Source organism: Labrus mixtus, chromosome 8 (genome assembly GCF_963584025.1).
Source record: "Labrus mixtus chromosome 8, fLabMix1.1, whole genome shotgun sequence".
NCBI lineage: Eukaryota > Metazoa > Chordata > Actinopteri > Labriformes > Labridae > Labrus > Labrus mixtus.
This window is the reverse complement of record NC_083619.1, coordinates 9,906,413-9,921,522: the sequence shown is the minus strand read 5'-3', so window position 1 is coordinate 9,921,522 and position 15,110 is coordinate 9,906,413. Positions and strand designations below refer to the sequence as shown.

The following is a 15,110-nucleotide window of genomic DNA, read 5'->3' as shown; positions in this document are numbered from 1 at the left end:
TAGCACTCCATGAATGACTCTAAATGTTCAAAAATTAAGACGTTGTTCATTTTATTATTTTAGGAATATCTTTATTAATGCCATGCTTTCCATCACAGGGTCTTAATGACAATCTTTTACCAACCATAATATAACAACATATCCTCAGACATACATAAGACTTGCACATTTATATCCCATTGTCCCATGTCTTACACAATCCCCATCCCGCACATCTGTTTTAACCATAAGTGGGAAAAGTACCTCTACTTGACTGTTCACTTTTTCATGTTGTTGTTCACAAGACAGCGTGTACTTTGACTTACTTACTAAAACTGTAAAGATTATTTTTTACGACATAATTCAGCACAGAGAGGTCATATTCTGCCAGGATACACATTGATCATGTGTCGGTTTTGGCGTTGGTACAGATTCTGCATATCTTCAGGTCACAGAGACAGAACAAACTGTGAGCCCCATATACTGGGGAAGACATGTAAGTGTGGATTGTTATACAGAATCCATTTCCATTATGCAAGACTAGTAGGTGAATCTGTGTACGTCTGGAACATTGACACAGAGCAGATAGAGTCTTCACCTCTCTATGAATGCCCTATATGTTTATTTTGCACATTTGGTGTTACCTGGATTAGCTGTTCCCCAAGCAGCTGCTCTGTGTTCAAGACAACACGAGTAAGAATAATTCACACAAAGGGCTTTAAACACAAAACCAGATGCCTAAATGTTTTTAAGCAGGTATGTTCATTTAAAATGGATAATGAAGTTTACACTAAATGAGCTGCTGAGTCTGATTTCCAGAAATATACAAATTTTTAGACTAAAGTGATTATTAATGAGGAGTCAGCTGCTTGCTGCACCATCAGGACAGTGAAGCTCTTCTTTAGTCTTTTCCTGACAGTTGGCTTAGCAAAATAATTGCTTAACATGCTAAATATATATGCAGAGTGTGCAAGTTAATAAGCAAGCTCCCTCCAATACTTCACGACTGTAAAGAGACAGCTTCATTCAGATGAAGCCCACGTGACTCCTCTCTTCAGAAACTCAAACATTTGCATTAGAGAATCTATCATTGTGTAGAAATCTTGTTAGAGACAATAAGCCAACTTAATATGAACATATTTTGTATGCTGAAAAATAAATCAATAATCAGTGGACGCTGAAAATGACTTTACTGTAACTTTATAGGGAACAGACTAGCCTGTAGCTTCCTCAGGTTCGCCCAGCATGCGCCTGAGGAAGCTACAGGCGAAACACGTTATTTGCTCCCAAAACTGAGGACGTAGGTAGGCTGTTTCACACGGTACCCCGTTACCCCATAACTTTTGTTATGTTGATGTAACCTTTACATGTGTTGCAAAACAGAGTCTGCTCAACCAGAAAAAGTTGACACAACGTATCTTGTAAGGGTCAAAAAAAGTTAATTCAATGTAAGAGACTTGAAGGAGAACTTTGACACTTTGAGGATAACACTTTACAATAAGGTACACATATTCTGCTTAGTTAGTGGGAAACTAAGAGGAACTAACCACTAAGTAACCACTAAGCAATGGGTAGATAGTGAGTACTTCCTCATCACATTTTCTAGAGTAGCTAATGATTCTTTAATGGATAAGAATGCTGGATAAACCACACAAATTGTTGCATAGTTAGTGGGGAAAGAACTACTAGTTAACCATTAGTTAACGGGTAGATAGTGAGTAACTTCTCATCCAAAAAGAGTAGCTTCTGATCAATTAAAAGAATGAAGTGAGGCATCATACTGGGTAGTTACTCAGTCCTGAAGCATTGCTACTACACAACTACTATTCATTATAACTTTATATTTAGATCACTCCAAAGTGCATGCAACATTCCTGACACAAGTGTAGAAAAGGAGATTAACAAGGAACTTGTACGTTTGAAAGCTTTTATTAACAAATTGCTAAATGTGTTTAATACGGTGACCGGTAGGGGTCAAACGCTCACCAACTCATGAAACAACAGACATTTACAAAAACGCGCAGCATATATAGAAACGCTGCACATTCACAAGCAAATGCAAACTACCACAACAAACTTGTTTCTGTGTTTGCAGTTGTTTTCTGGTTGTGTGTGTTTTGACTGAATGTTAACCTTCCTGCTCCGCGTTCCAACCCTGGTCAGGGCGCACAGGAGAGACTCTTTATCTGCTCCAGGGCCCTGACCCCCGTCACTTCACTGGGGTGCAGCAAGGTGTAACCAGACAACGGAGAGTCCGGCTTGTTATATTGGGCTTCCGGGCCGTTTATTACGCTCGCAGATCTTGAACTGTACATACACTTTGCGACACATCCTGCTCCGGTCTCCGCTATGACAACGTGCCTCTCACCACACACCCGCCTCGTTCTCTCTCGCTCCTCTCTCGCTCCTCCCACCCTCACACATGCGCACTAAGCCAAACACAGACAGACATACCCTGCTCGTCTAACATTAAGTTTTGTTTCTGTACCTGCAGCGCGTTTGTTTCTTTTGCAGCACGTTTGTGTCTTTACATTTGTTGTGGTAGTTTGCATTTGCTTTTCAATGTGCAGCGTTTCTATGTATGCTGCGCGTTTTTCTAAATGTATGTCGTTTCATCAGTTACTGAGCGTTTGACCCCTACCGGCCACCGTAGTTTTATTTAAACTAAAGAAAATAAACCTTTTTCAATATTCCAACTAAAACAACATAAGTAACATAATGTACAATACATTCTTATTTGGGTTATATGCAGCAGTGTCATTTTGGGTTCAAATGTTTTTAGGAGGAAAGGTGTTATTTTGATTTGTTGTTTTTATTTTAATACTCAGCATGAACAAGAAGACACAGTGGAATAAAACTGTGAAGCCTTCCGAAATAAGACACCAGCTTTCTGTTTCCAGGATAAACCACACTTAGTAAAACGGAAATTCATGTTGGAGTCCTCCATAGCACATTTTAAAATCTGATAAAAATAAAATACGGTATGGCATACACACAATACAGCGACGAAAGACTAAAATGACAAATATGTAGCTTGTTGGCTTACTAGAATCATTTTTAGGTTTCAGAACTTGTGTTCTTTTAATCTGAATTCAATAAACTACCCCATTCAGAAAAACAATGTTCCTGTTGTGTGAGTCATGTCACATTTCATAACATTAAGACAGATATCAAATCACCTATTACCCTATTTCAACTTGGATAAAAAATGTAAAATTACATGACCTGCTGTGTGGAAGAATATCCTAGACTCGTGTGGAGGCATGTACCTTTTAACAGTCTCATATCTCTTATATTTTAAGTTCTTATTTACTTTGTATCTATTCTTATATTGTTTTATTTGCTCTGATAACATGCTGCTGTAGCACACATTGGGATCAATAAAGTAATTCTATATTTGCATGTTTAATGATCTGCGAAGCACATGACTGCATTATACCGCACTGGTTACTTAGCACACATGTCCATCCACAGCAGCTACCAGATTACAAGTGTAACATTCACATTATGTCGTTTTTATGAACTGGCCATCGTGTAAAAGTATTAAGCTGTTCCTGCAGTCGACTGAACTTTGTGCAGGCAAAGGCGAACATTTTCATTAGTGAATTGATTTAATCAGAAGAGAACATTTGATCGTGTGAAGGAGCACATGATTTTTATTGTCAGGAAGTTAAAGATACAACCCTTTTAATCTTAGAAAACATTTGAATTAATGACCTCAAGCTGTATCAAATGTTGAGTGTATTAGAAACCTGACATTAGATTCCAAAGCTGACCCAGTGTTTTGGAGTAACCTTATCGACCACTAGATGGTGCTGTCACATCTCGTGATCGTGCAGGTCGGTGCTACCCAGTATAAAACGTTTAGTCTATTTTAAAGGTTGCTTAACAAACATTAAAGTACAGACTTTAATGACACACACCAGCAAGTTTACTTTCAGTTTATTAAGACATTCATACAATTCTGGGAAGGAAATCTGAAAGTATTGAAGGGGGGGGGGGGGAGACTAGCAATATAATCTGGTAAAGTTAAAACCACATCAGCAAAATAAAGCCCAACCATGAGAAATTCAGATAAAGCAAGTGGGATTAAAAAGAGAGAAGTACAGTTAATTAAAACATCCACAATATAACATGAAAAGTGCCTCTACTAAGCAGGCCAACGATACATTGCACATATGTTAGCATAACATAATTTGCAGACTTTATACAGCACTTATACCTTTTAGTCCACAAGTAAGTTACTAAACGGTGGAGAACATCCAATACACACATCTCTATTGAACATCGAAAGAAATACCTGATAAGGACCTTTATGATTACAGCCCCCATGGCTTTGTAGCGCCAACCAGCCAGCTGTGGAGGTTAGAATCTACAACTGTCCAAGAGGGACCACCACAGAAGTCACCTCGCTTTTAACAAACCAAAATTCTGATCCAAGGTTTAGCATTTAGAAGTTTTTTTTCTCCCCCTCGAATAATATAAGCACAATGCAAGTGTACGATCGCTATCACTGCGTTTAAAAAAAAAAAAAGAAAAAAGAAAGACAACTCTCAGGGCTCAAATCAGGTCAGCCACATTCATAGGCATCTCCTCCACGGTTGTATTGTAAAACGTCTCGATGTCCCGAAGAATCCTCTTGTCCTCCTCAGTGACAAAGTTGATAGCAACTCCTTTTCTGCCAAAACGGCCACCACGACCGATTCTGAAGAGGGGAAGGGTGAGGCACACATTAGACTGTCAGGCGGCCAAGATCTTCTTATTAGTGCAATATGTGATGAGGTTTACCTGTGAATATAGTTCTCTCGATTTGTAGGAAGGTCATAGTTAATGACCAGCGAAACCTGCTGGACATCAATGCCCCGAGCCTTAAAGACAAAGAAAAAAAAAAGGTTAAGAAGTTAATGGAACCCAAAAGACAAAAACAAAATATAAAAAAATCCTCCACACTTAATTGTCGCCCATTTAAAAGTAACAGATTCCTACAGTAGAAGAACCCATTGTGGAGAACGAGCCTTAATCTCCCCAAAGGTTTTGACTGCTTGGTCATTTTAGGACTGTTGCAGGTTTGACAATAGTTTGGGTTTCAATTTTGAAGCTAATAATTGAATGTGTTTATTAGCACCTATCCATCCCCTATACTAACCAGGAGGTCTGTGGTGATCAAAACTCTGCTCGATCCAGACCGAAACTCCCTCATAATCACATCACGCTCCTTCTGGTCCATATCACCATGCTGTGAATAGAGAAGACTTGATTGAGGAAAATGTGCAAGCTTAATACTGAAGTGTATTTATCAGTTTCAATGATTGTTCACGCTAGCAGGGAAGAGAAATGTTACCAGAGCAGACACGGTGAAGTCCCTAGCATGCATCTTCTCAGTCAACCAGTCAACTTTCCTCCTGGTGTTGAGGAAGATGACAGCCTGGGTGATAGTCAGTGTTTCGTACAGATCACACAGGGTGTCCAGCTTCCACTCCTTGAGACCAAAAAAAACAAAACAAGTTATGCCAAGTGACAGTGTCAACTGGACAAATCCTTATAAAAGCACAAAATGATCATCCATTCAATTATTTTTTTAAAAAGCAGCTTATATGTAACACAGCATCTTGAGACAAAGGACACTGGACATTTAGAAAGCGGTCCCTCCAAGCCTCATTTCAGACACTGTGCCTTTAATCTCCTTCCCTGGTGTACCCATGCTTACACGGCCACATGAGCCAAACCTGTGAGGTCTGGCTCCTGCAGTTTTAGCAGAGTGCTTTAATGAGAAGTGGAGTTTAACATTTCAGTGTATTTCATATTCTTCAAATCTCACCTATCACAGTGTTATGTAGTTTGAGGGTAAGGTAAAACCCACCTCTCGCTCCACATTGATGTAGAATTGCTTGATACCCTCGAGGGTAAGCTCTTCTTTCTTCACCAAGATGCGAATGGGTTCCCGCATGAACTTCTTGGTCACCTCCAACACCTCTGCTGGCATGGTGGCAGAAAGCAGGACCACCTGCAGACACATTTGATTGAAACATTAAATTCAAGGACAAATGACCAAGTTTAAAAAAAAGGTTTTAAACAACATGTGTGGCACTGAACCTTGAGACAGAGGCCAACGAACATTAAGAAAGAGGTTCGACCACATCTCATTTTCAGTTGAGTGCAAATTCATCTCCTTCCACGTAATACTCTGCTAGCATGATTGCATGAAACAGATGTAATCTGAATCACACAATTATAGCAGAATTCTGTTAATGCAGAAGTGGGCCATATAGCACCAGTCAACCTTTAAGGTCACACTTACTTGAATGTTCGTGCTCAGTTTCTGGAAGATCTCGTAGATCTGATCTTTGAACCCTCGACTCAACATCTCGTCGGCTTCATCCAGAACAAACATCTTGATGTATTTAGCACCTGCACAGAAACAAGGGATGAAAAGAGAACAGTTCTGTAAATGAAATGAGTCAGGATTGCTATTGTTTCTACAGTTTAACTCGTACTGTAATACTTACACAGATGTCCTCTGTTGAGCATGTCATACACACGTCCTGGTGTGCCCACCACTATGTGAGGAGCCTCAGCATCCAGCTTCTGTATTTCTGTACGAAGGCTGGTTCCCCCGATGCAGGCATGACAGGCTGCCCCCATGTAGTCACCCAGAGCCAGAATGACTTTTTGGATCTAATGAAGGAAGACAGGAGACAAAAAAAAACACAACAGTAGTTCAGGAAAGTGTTGAGAGCGTGAGACTTTAAAGATGAAAAAGTAAGAAAAACTGTTTAGAGTGATCAGTAAAATATTAAAGGAACTCATCAATTTATGTCAGTCCCGAAAGATGGTATGCCATCATTTCACCCAGTTTTTCAACAGAACATACAAATATTTTAAGTAGGGCTGTCAACGAGACATTTTTTAGTCACGATTGATTGCACATTTCCAGTAGTTAATCTTTTTAGCACGCAGTTAAAACAAGCCAATATTTATCATTTCAGTTATGCTTTTATCATTTATACCGTCTTAAGCTAATAGTATTGTACTTCCTGTTCAGAAACAAACCTTTACACTTGAAAGAAAAAAAAACAGAACTTCATGTAGATCGAAGGTTACATTAACTTGTTATGGAGCAAAAAATAAATGACATCAGCTGAAGGGAACAGTAAAAAGTTAAATGTCATAAGGTGGATATGTCTGGGAGCTTTTTTGTTTTGTGTATTAAGTTAAATGAGCCATTCAAAGGTTCTTTTCCATCACTATGGCCAGGGAGACACCGAGTTGGCAAACATGCTGCATCAACAGGGACAAAAACACCACGAAATCAACGCAATAAATAAAATACATTTCAGACCTCGCTTGGCAAATGATGTGTTACCGTTGACAGCCCTAATTAAAAGCACAATTAATTGAAGAAGTCAGTTCGCCTTTTAAACCAATGTAGCCATGGACACAGACTACACCAGTCGAAAGGATGCTTTTGTTCACATTTTCAGAATTTTGACAGTTAAAAAAAAGGGTACCTTCATAATTGAATCAGTGTCCTCAATGTGCTGTTTAGGTCTTAGACACTGTTGAGGTTATTGTGACCTCAGAACAGCATACCTGCTGAGCCAGCTCTCTGGTAGGAGCCAACACCAGAGCCTGGGTCTCCTTATGTTCAATGTCCAGCTGCTGCAAGATAGAGATGGCAAACGTGGCCGTCTTGCCAGTGCCTGACTGGGCCTGGGCAATGACATCATAGCCTAACAGCAAGGGGAAAATATTATAGTAACATTTTTTAAACTACTAAATTTAAAAAAAGAAAAAAGGGTGTTTCAAGACAAAACTTGTGACACAATCATCAAAGGCAATGTGCTGAGCTGATGATGTGTCAAGTTAAGAGTTTTGAGTGATCAGTTGAAAATATAAATATCCCCATTATTGAGTAAGTCCCGAAAGATGGTAAAGCATCACTTCACTCAAACTGAAACAATTTAAACTTTTATACCAATTGTATTTTCTGTACCTTTGATGCAAGGAATGATAGCCCTCTGTTGAATGGCAGATGGCTTTTCAAAACCATATGCATATATTCCCCGGAGGAGGGTCTCCTTCAGGACCATATCGTCGAAATTGTCTGTAATCTCACTCCAGTTGCTCTAAAATAAAGAGGAGGAACAAGGGCTAGTGAGTGAAAGTGTGCACAGAAAGTGAGCTGTGAAAACAACTTAAGTATGGGTCATTTACTTACCTCGATGACTCCATCAGGCTCCATTCCATCTGGCCCCTCATGGCCTCTATCTTTTGAGCTATTAATGAAAAGTGACAATGTTCAAATTTCACTTTTAGTCCTCTTGACCATCATTTAAATAAAATAAAAAATGACCGATGCATTTGGGATGAACTGTAAAATACACCGCTGCAATGATCAGCAACACCTACCACGTGTTGAGTCATGTGGCTGCTAATGCAAAGGCCGCTAATGTCAGCTAACTTTAAGAGATTGCAAAGTGAACGATGTGTTGATGAGAAGTGATCGGGTGTTCAGTGGACAGGGTTACGCCCAGAGTGTTTTATTACATAGTCAAATACCACCGATTCTGACTACACCATGATTATGTAACCACGATGGGCGTGTGAGTGGCTCGTACGTCCGTTTATAAAAGAGTTAACTTAAAACAAAGCGACATAGTCACGTCAGTACACTGTGAGTTTTAACATGGAGCTCTGCTAACGTAAGTCAATATGTCGGTCAGTCGGGCCTGTGCTGCTGCCAGCGTGTTTCAGTCTGCTGTGAACCAGGCCGAGCTGCAGCCACACGGCTCCTTCAACTCCAGTTTCCGGAGAAAATTATATAGCAAATACACCCCAGCTAATAAGTTATATTAATATAAAAAAAGAAAAGTTAGACACTTTTAACTATGTGGCATGTAACGGGGATTTAAAGCTGCGGTGTAACCGGGGGGTGTCGACAGAAAAGCTAACAGTTAGCAACCACATTAATTGAGGCTACAATAAATACATATTGTAATTTCATCTTTACGCTGAGTGTCTACCAGCGTGGCACTCCTAAATACATAAAACATTAAACAGAGGTACTGAAGAAAATAAGACTACACTGTGGGTTTACCTGTTGTAATCAGCAGAATCGCTAGACATCATCCGTTCCCAACTTCAGCATGCGAGTGGAAAGATCGCTGATGGCGATGCCACTTGCCTTTATGCGGCCGGACTACTTTCACTTTAGACAAACTAAACACTCAGTTTGATCGACATCATCGTCAAATTTTACATAATTAATGGGTGGACTTCATTTAACTGTTGTATAGGTCTGCAAGATACAGAGGTCAATCAATTTAGATCAAAAAATGAAATATTTTTGCGGACTACATTTATCAGCGTAAGGATATTGCAGTAATAATTTGTTCTTAGGTTGCTATGGTGGCTCTTATAGGTCAAAAAGCTTCAGACAAGGTTGCGCAACATTTTTCAGAGCGTGTTCGCGGAAGCCGAAGAATTAGTTTAATCAAGTAAGACGATCACCGCCATATTAACCTAATTATTGCTAAGTAATGCTAAACTGAAAATAGTGGTCTTAAAATGTTATTGTGCTAATTCGGTTATAGTGTTCTTTCACTAATTAATTTTCCTATTTTGAAAGTAAAACCTTTGTTTAAAAAAACTTAGTTTGAGAACCTACAGATTGGTAATCTTCTTTGTCCTCCCCTAAATGTAGTTTAAGTGTTTGATCCCGATCCCCCTTGAAAATACATTAGGCCATATGTTCCTCACGCTATATATCTTCCTATAGTCTAGATTAGTTTCCATTAGAGGTTGGGAAAAGTAGGCAAAATCATTGACTCATGTATTGTATACTCAAGCGAAACTTTTATAAAAGCTCAATAAGTTGAGCAGTAACAATATATGATCCCAGTGTTACTAACTACTTGCAGGTTAAAGTTTTCATCCACAACAGGTGAGCACCATAAATTACCCAGCAGTCTTAGCGCCATTAATACAATTCAATAAGAGTTATTATAACTGGTAGCCTATTTGATGACAACTTTGAAGTCTAAAGCTGATGAATCTGCAATTTGTAAACTGAACCGCTTTAAAACTCTTTTGTCAATCAAAATTCGGACTAATGTTTCGGAAGGCTGTAGGGGTTGTGGGTCATGGTTTTCCTACATGCTTTTATATTTTCTTACCTTTCTTATTTTATCTCTCATGCTGTTTTTGCAGCTCTCGTGTCATGTGGGTAATGTACAATATGTGTTGTGTTGTTTTGCAATGGTACGTGCCTTTCTGTTAATGTTTGGATGTGTTTTTCTGTTGTTTTTATTTATTGACTCAAGGGGAAGCAGCTGAATATCTGGCAACATTTTGAGTCTAAGACAAATTTCCCCAAAGGGAAAATAAAGTGTATCATATCGTATGTGTTTTCTTGATTTTGGAAATTCAAATACACATATTTGATGGGCCTAACACTTTTTTACTTTAAAATATGTAAGACCGGAATGACTGACCTTTACTCGTAATGGGGTACTTTGATATTGCAGTATTTACTTGTGTAGAAACCTTTATACTATATATATATATATATATATATACCCCTTCCATGCCTGTGCTCAGGCATAGTAAACGCAGGTCATCTGGTCAGTTGAACACCAGATATCAACGTCAAATAAAAGTTGTTTGTCTCTTTCAATTAACAATAAATCATACACGACATATAGGGCAACTGAGAGTATACAAAGATTTGTTTGTGACTTTTTTTTTAATAACATTGTTTGAATTTAAAACATTTGCATATTCTCGAGGTAAATTCAAAGCAGTGAGTGTATTTTACTCTAATGCACAACAGTGTAGTAGTTGGAAAAGAGTTCTTCCCCTGCTGTTATGTCTCTGAGAGACACCAGGACAACACAGCGTAAAGGCCTCTGTGAGTCCTGACTGTAGTTGACATTTGGAAGATACTGGCGTAGCTCGATGGGAAATGTGTCTGGCACATCATACTCCTGGTAGCACACGTTAGCAGGACACTTGTTGGAGCAGTTGTTGACGTACTGACCAACAGCAAGTGGGTTCTGTGGTCTAGCAGTCAACCAGCTGGTGTCACTCATAATGAAAGGCCCCACTCTGTCCCTGGCACTGCACGACTTGAAGACCACTCTGGAGATGCCTTTATCATTCCCATCAATCAAAACACCATCAATACACCTGAATACAAATGGGTTCCTGATGGACTGGAGTAGAATTGGCTCATAGGCTTGATAGACAGTGCCAGGGTACATGGCAACTGTGGCTCCTTTGGACACAAATCCTTTGGTAACAAACACCCCAGTTCCTGCAGAGGGCACAGTGCTTTGCTTCCGGTCAATGCAGAACCCCACACACTGTAACATGGCATCGTCTCCAGACAGTGGGAGACCCCCACTTTCGTCTTCTTCACTTTTTACCTGTTTGAGAAATTGAGTTTGAGCAGCTCGGAGCTGTTCATTATTAGCCCACTGAGTCCTGAGCAGGATCCAGAAGAGCTTCAATAGAGTCTGTGAAACCTCCTCATCCGGGACCAGTTTGTCCTTTGAGCTCTCCGTCACCTGCCGCAAAGTTTTCTCATTTTTTGACAAGTTCAGCACAATCCAAGGCACAAACCTGTGTCTGTACGATTTCCATTTCTCCAGAAATCTTTTAAGTGTACTTCTCAACATCCAGAGCGACGTGTTTTACTTCTGTCGTGCAGGAATCAGATTTTTTTCGCGATATCTCGTATCACATCCGACAAGTTATTTCAAAATAAAACGTGAACTATATAGTTTCAAATTATAATGAAATGTCTCAGTGTGGATGAAATTATGTATTCAAGTTACGATGACTTGGTATAAAGTTTAATTTAATGAAAATTAAATTGAATAATGTTGAAGTTTGAAAATATGTAATAATCCGTAAGAAACTAATTATGTGCTTTTATTTTCAATAGCGATTCTTTAAGCGGAAACGTGTTTGACTTGTCATGTAAAGACTTTACGCTATTAGCCTGCTGGATGGGAGGAAAGAGAGTCAGGCAAAGACAAACATGGTAAGATATTAGTCTTTTTTTATAATGCGCCTTGATGCAAACAAAAACAGTGAACTCGCAAAAAAACTATAATGTTGGGATATTCAATATAGCCAGAGAACCGCGCTAATTATCTAGTATTCCCCTTATATAATGAAAACAAACGTAGCCCTCGACGTTAGCATTAGCTAACTAGCTCACGGTTTAGACTAGCCAGCTCGCCCAGTTAGCAAGATAACCAACACAATTAGCTGTACAAACCAGTGTAGTGTAAACTGTGTTTGGTTATTGACCAGATTTGAATACTTGGTTGATGTTAAATACAAGGTGAAAATACTAGCTAACTGTCAGACAGCTTATTGCAGCAGGTCACTTCTTTCAGGATAACATGTTTTTTTGCTAGTTTTTCTCGTTGCTTTTACAACTATGTACTTTACCATGATTTATTCTACATTATCAATAAGCATACCTTTCGTTGTTATCATGTAAAGTTTGTTAGAGTCCCACAGTGGTACTGGCTGACGTTGATCCTGTTTCATAGCAACTCATAATTATACAAAAAGCATCACAGAAATGTAGTGTTTTATTTGTTATTGCTGTGCGTTACATCAGTCTGTTTATTGTCTGAACAACTTTTGTTCTGTTTCTGTGTCTTTGTACAGAACAAGCTGAAGTCCTCTCAGAAGGATAAAGTTCGTCAGTTCATGATTTTCACTCAATCCAATGAGAAAACTGCACTGACTTGTCTTTCACAAAATGATTGGAAACTAGATGTTGCCACCGACAAGTTTTTCCAAAACCCAGAGCTCTATGTTTCAAATCTAAAGGGGGCCTTAGACAAGAAGAAACTCGAGCAGCTGTACAACAGATACAGAGGTATGAGAAGCATCCTTCATGTGTAAGAGTTAAGCACCACTCCAATACTGTAATAGAGGAATACGTCAGACAATGTAACTACAGTGAACTTAAAAGTCTTGAGTTTTAATAACTTGTAATGATCATTTGGCTATGACTTTTTTAATGATTTATGCCTCTCGCACTCCAATGCTTAGATCCTCACGATGACAACAAGATTGGCATTGACGGAATCCAGTTGTTCTGTGATGACCTGAGTCTGGACCCGGCCAGTATAAGTGTCCTCCTCATAGCCTGGAAGTTCAGGGCAGCAACGCAGTGCGAGTTTTCAAAACAAGAGTTCATGGATGGCATGGCAGAACAGGGGTGAGTGTGTGCTTTTTCAGATGCCACAAACAATCCTGAAACAGAACAGAAAAAAGCTCCGTTCTGTTGAAAGAGATGATAACATAAACTCACAGGACTACTATTACATGTTGGTGGCTATAATTCAAATATGATTTAAGGCAGGCTTGCCGTTCAGAGCCATACAAAGATTGCTGTAAACACATGCCTAAAGTTTTTTGGAAAACTTTACATGTATTCCTTTTTTTAATTGATTTAACAATGTTTACTTTATCCGTCTATTAGGATGCTTTGTTGATTAATGTGACTTATGTTAATAGAGCAGCAATTAAGCCTTTTAAGACATAATAACTTAGGATATCAAAGATTTAAAAACGTAACTATCTTCCTGGTCTACTAAGTTACATAGTCTCAGTTGATACACATTTGTCCCATTCATTGCATAGTTTTACAACAAACATGTTGATTAAATGTTAGTTTAAAAAAATATAATCTTGTCTTGTACTTTTTTGTTCCCCAGCTGTGACAGCATAGACAAGCTAAAAGCTCAACTGCCAAAGATGGAACAAGAGTTAAAGGACCAAGGGAAATTTAAGGACTTTTACCAGTTTACATTTAATTTTGCAAAGAATCCTGGCCAGAAAGGTTTGGGTAAGAATCTTTAGACACTCATCATATTAAGGGTTCAATTCTTTGTGTGTTGTACAAATGTCAACCCATGACTGTCTTTTTTTACAGATTTAGAAATGGCTATTGCATATTGGAATTTAGTACTGGCTGGAAGATTCAAGTTCCTGGATTTGTGGAACAGATTTTTAGTTGTAAGTTGATAATCTCACTCAGGATTACTCTTCAAAAAATGCAAATATTATTGGTTCACATTCTGTTTAATGAACATCTGTGACAGGAGCATCACAAAAGATCCATTCCTAAGGACACTTGGAACCTCTTACTAGACTTCAGCACAATGATCACAGATGACATGTCGAATTATGATGAGGAAGGTTGGTGCAACTTTTACTCTAAGCATGAAGGGAACCCATTTAACCATCTGAGTGATTGTTTCACACAATGTTAGTGTAAGCTTTGTAAAGTCATGGTATTAATGCAAAATATCAGTCGTCCATAATCATGTTCTTACCCACATTGAAGTCTCATGTTCAGTTTTATCAGATGTTTTTTTTGGGTTTGTGTTTTTCAACAGGAGCATGGCCTGTGCTTATTGATGACTTTGTGGAGTTTGCACGGCCGCACATCGGGACAAAGAGCACGGCAGTTTAATGGCGGCTCTCGTTCAAGGAACATCCATGTGAAGTTTCTACATAACAGGGAGCGCTTTGAAAGGAGGACAAGGGGACCGCACTGAGCTGAGAACTATGTTGCCTTTTCAACCCTCAGGACTGAAATATTTTACACAGCAGAGACTTTATATATGTTTGTGTGTATTTACATATATAAAAAAGGCATATCTCTTTGTTGGTCAACTTGTGGTGGTTTGGAACCTTTATCTAAAGTATTGGGCTTTTTGTGTGCGCTCAAGCCAAATAGAGAGGAGTCACCATCTTGGTCCACATGGTTCTTTAATGTGGTTGGGCTCCACTCAGAAGCAGGTAGATAGACACACTTCTGAATTGTAATCTAAACACGAGGGGTCGCAAGGGGATTCTGTTCTTTTAATATTGAATTTAATACTCGTGTGCTTAACTGATTTTGTTTTTGTTTTATGATACATTTGTGCGACAAGTCAGTATAAAAAATTGATTGTAATTTTTTAAGAATATTGCTGTTTTGTTAAAACACAAATGTATTAAGATAAAATAAATGTTTCAATTTGGTGTCTTTAAAGCTGCCAGGCTTCTGTGACTGATGTGGCCCTCAATGGGTCCTTTAAATCACAGGTTTAGAA

General features: G+C 38.8%; 3 protein-coding genes and 4 non-coding genes across 7 annotated transcripts; 1 reads left to right on the top strand and 6 right to left on the bottom strand.

Annotated features, from left to right (window-relative positions):
• Nucleotides 1-3,904: 3,904 nt before the first annotated feature.
• eif4a2 (eukaryotic translation initiation factor 4A2) lies at nt 3,905-9,235 on the bottom strand. The gene is made up of 11 exons (XM_061044158.1): nt 9,077-9,235; nt 8,198-8,255; nt 7,973-8,105; nt 7,570-7,709; nt 6,486-6,654; nt 6,278-6,387; nt 5,840-5,983; nt 5,321-5,458; nt 5,126-5,215; nt 4,768-4,847; nt 3,905-4,684 (listed from the first exon to the last, which is right to left on the bottom strand). The coding sequence occupies exons 1-11, from the start codon at nt 9,106-9,108 to the stop codon at nt 4,540-4,542; spliced, it is 1,239 nt and encodes a 412-aa protein (XP_060900141.1). The 5' UTR covers nt 9,109-9,235; the 3' UTR covers nt 3,905-4,539.
• Nucleotides 5,572-5,755, bottom strand: LOC132979682 (small nucleolar RNA SNORA81). Its single transcript, XR_009674092.1, has one exon. It is a non-coding gene; the product is annotated as a small nucleolar RNA SNORA81 (small nucleolar RNA).
• LOC132979683 (small nucleolar RNA SNORA81) lies at nt 6,057-6,238 on the bottom strand. The gene has a single exon (XR_009674093.1). It is a non-coding gene; the product is annotated as a small nucleolar RNA SNORA81 (small nucleolar RNA).
• On the bottom strand, nt 6,756-6,830 carry LOC132979685 (small nucleolar RNA SNORD2). Its single transcript, XR_009674095.1, has one exon. It is a non-coding gene; the product is annotated as a small nucleolar RNA SNORD2 (small nucleolar RNA).
• On the bottom strand, nt 7,854-7,927 carry LOC132979686 (small nucleolar RNA SNORD2). The gene has a single exon (XR_009674096.1). It is a non-coding gene; the product is annotated as a small nucleolar RNA SNORD2 (small nucleolar RNA).
• Nucleotides 9,236-10,677: 1,442 nt separating the features above from the next.
• On the bottom strand, nt 10,678-11,720 carry setd9 (SET domain containing 9). Its single transcript, XM_061044154.1, has one exon. It carries the CDS (start codon nt 11,655-11,657, stop codon nt 10,797-10,799), a length of 861 nt encoding a protein of 286 aa, XP_060900137.1. The 5' UTR covers nt 11,658-11,720; the 3' UTR covers nt 10,678-10,796.
• A 187-nt stretch (nt 11,721-11,907) lies between these two features.
• Nucleotides 11,908-15,052, top strand: dcun1d1 (DCN1, defective in cullin neddylation 1, domain containing 1 (S. cerevisiae)). Its single transcript, XM_061044155.1, has 7 exons — nt 11,908-12,025; nt 12,667-12,880; nt 13,057-13,225; nt 13,725-13,855; nt 13,943-14,025; nt 14,112-14,208; nt 14,409-15,052. Exons 1-7 carry the CDS (start codon nt 12,023-12,025, stop codon nt 14,483-14,485), a joined length of 774 nt encoding a protein of 257 aa, XP_060900138.1. The 5' UTR covers nt 11,908-12,022; the 3' UTR covers nt 14,486-15,052.
• The last annotated feature ends 58 nt before the right edge of the window (nt 15,053-15,110 follow it).

Bases quoted from the DNA above. Each gene is read 5' to 3' on its own strand.
- eif4a2 (XM_061044158.1), bottom strand. From the start codon at position 9,108: ATGATGTCTAGCGATTCTGCTGATTACAACAG. The intron at 6,655-7,569 runs GTATGCTGTTCT...TTCCTTCATTAG, and splicing joins CCAGAGAGCTGGCTCAGCAG to ATCCAAAAAGTCATTCTGGC. The intron at 4,848-5,125 runs GTTAGTATAGGG...TTTGTCTTTAAG, and splicing joins TGATCACCACAGACCTCCTG to GCTCGGGGCATTGATGTCCA.
- setd9 (XM_061044154.1), bottom strand. From the start codon at position 11,657: ATGTTGAGAAGTACACTTAAAAGATTTCTGGAGAAATGGAAATCGTAC.
- dcun1d1 (XM_061044155.1), top strand. The intron at 13,856-13,942 runs GTAAGAATCTTT...CTTTTTTTACAG, and splicing joins TCCTGGCCAGAAAGGTTTGG to ATTTAGAAATGGCTATTGCA. The intron at 14,026-14,111 runs GTAAGTTGATAA...CATCTGTGACAG, and splicing joins TGTGGAACAGATTTTTAGTT to GAGCATCACAAAAGATCCAT.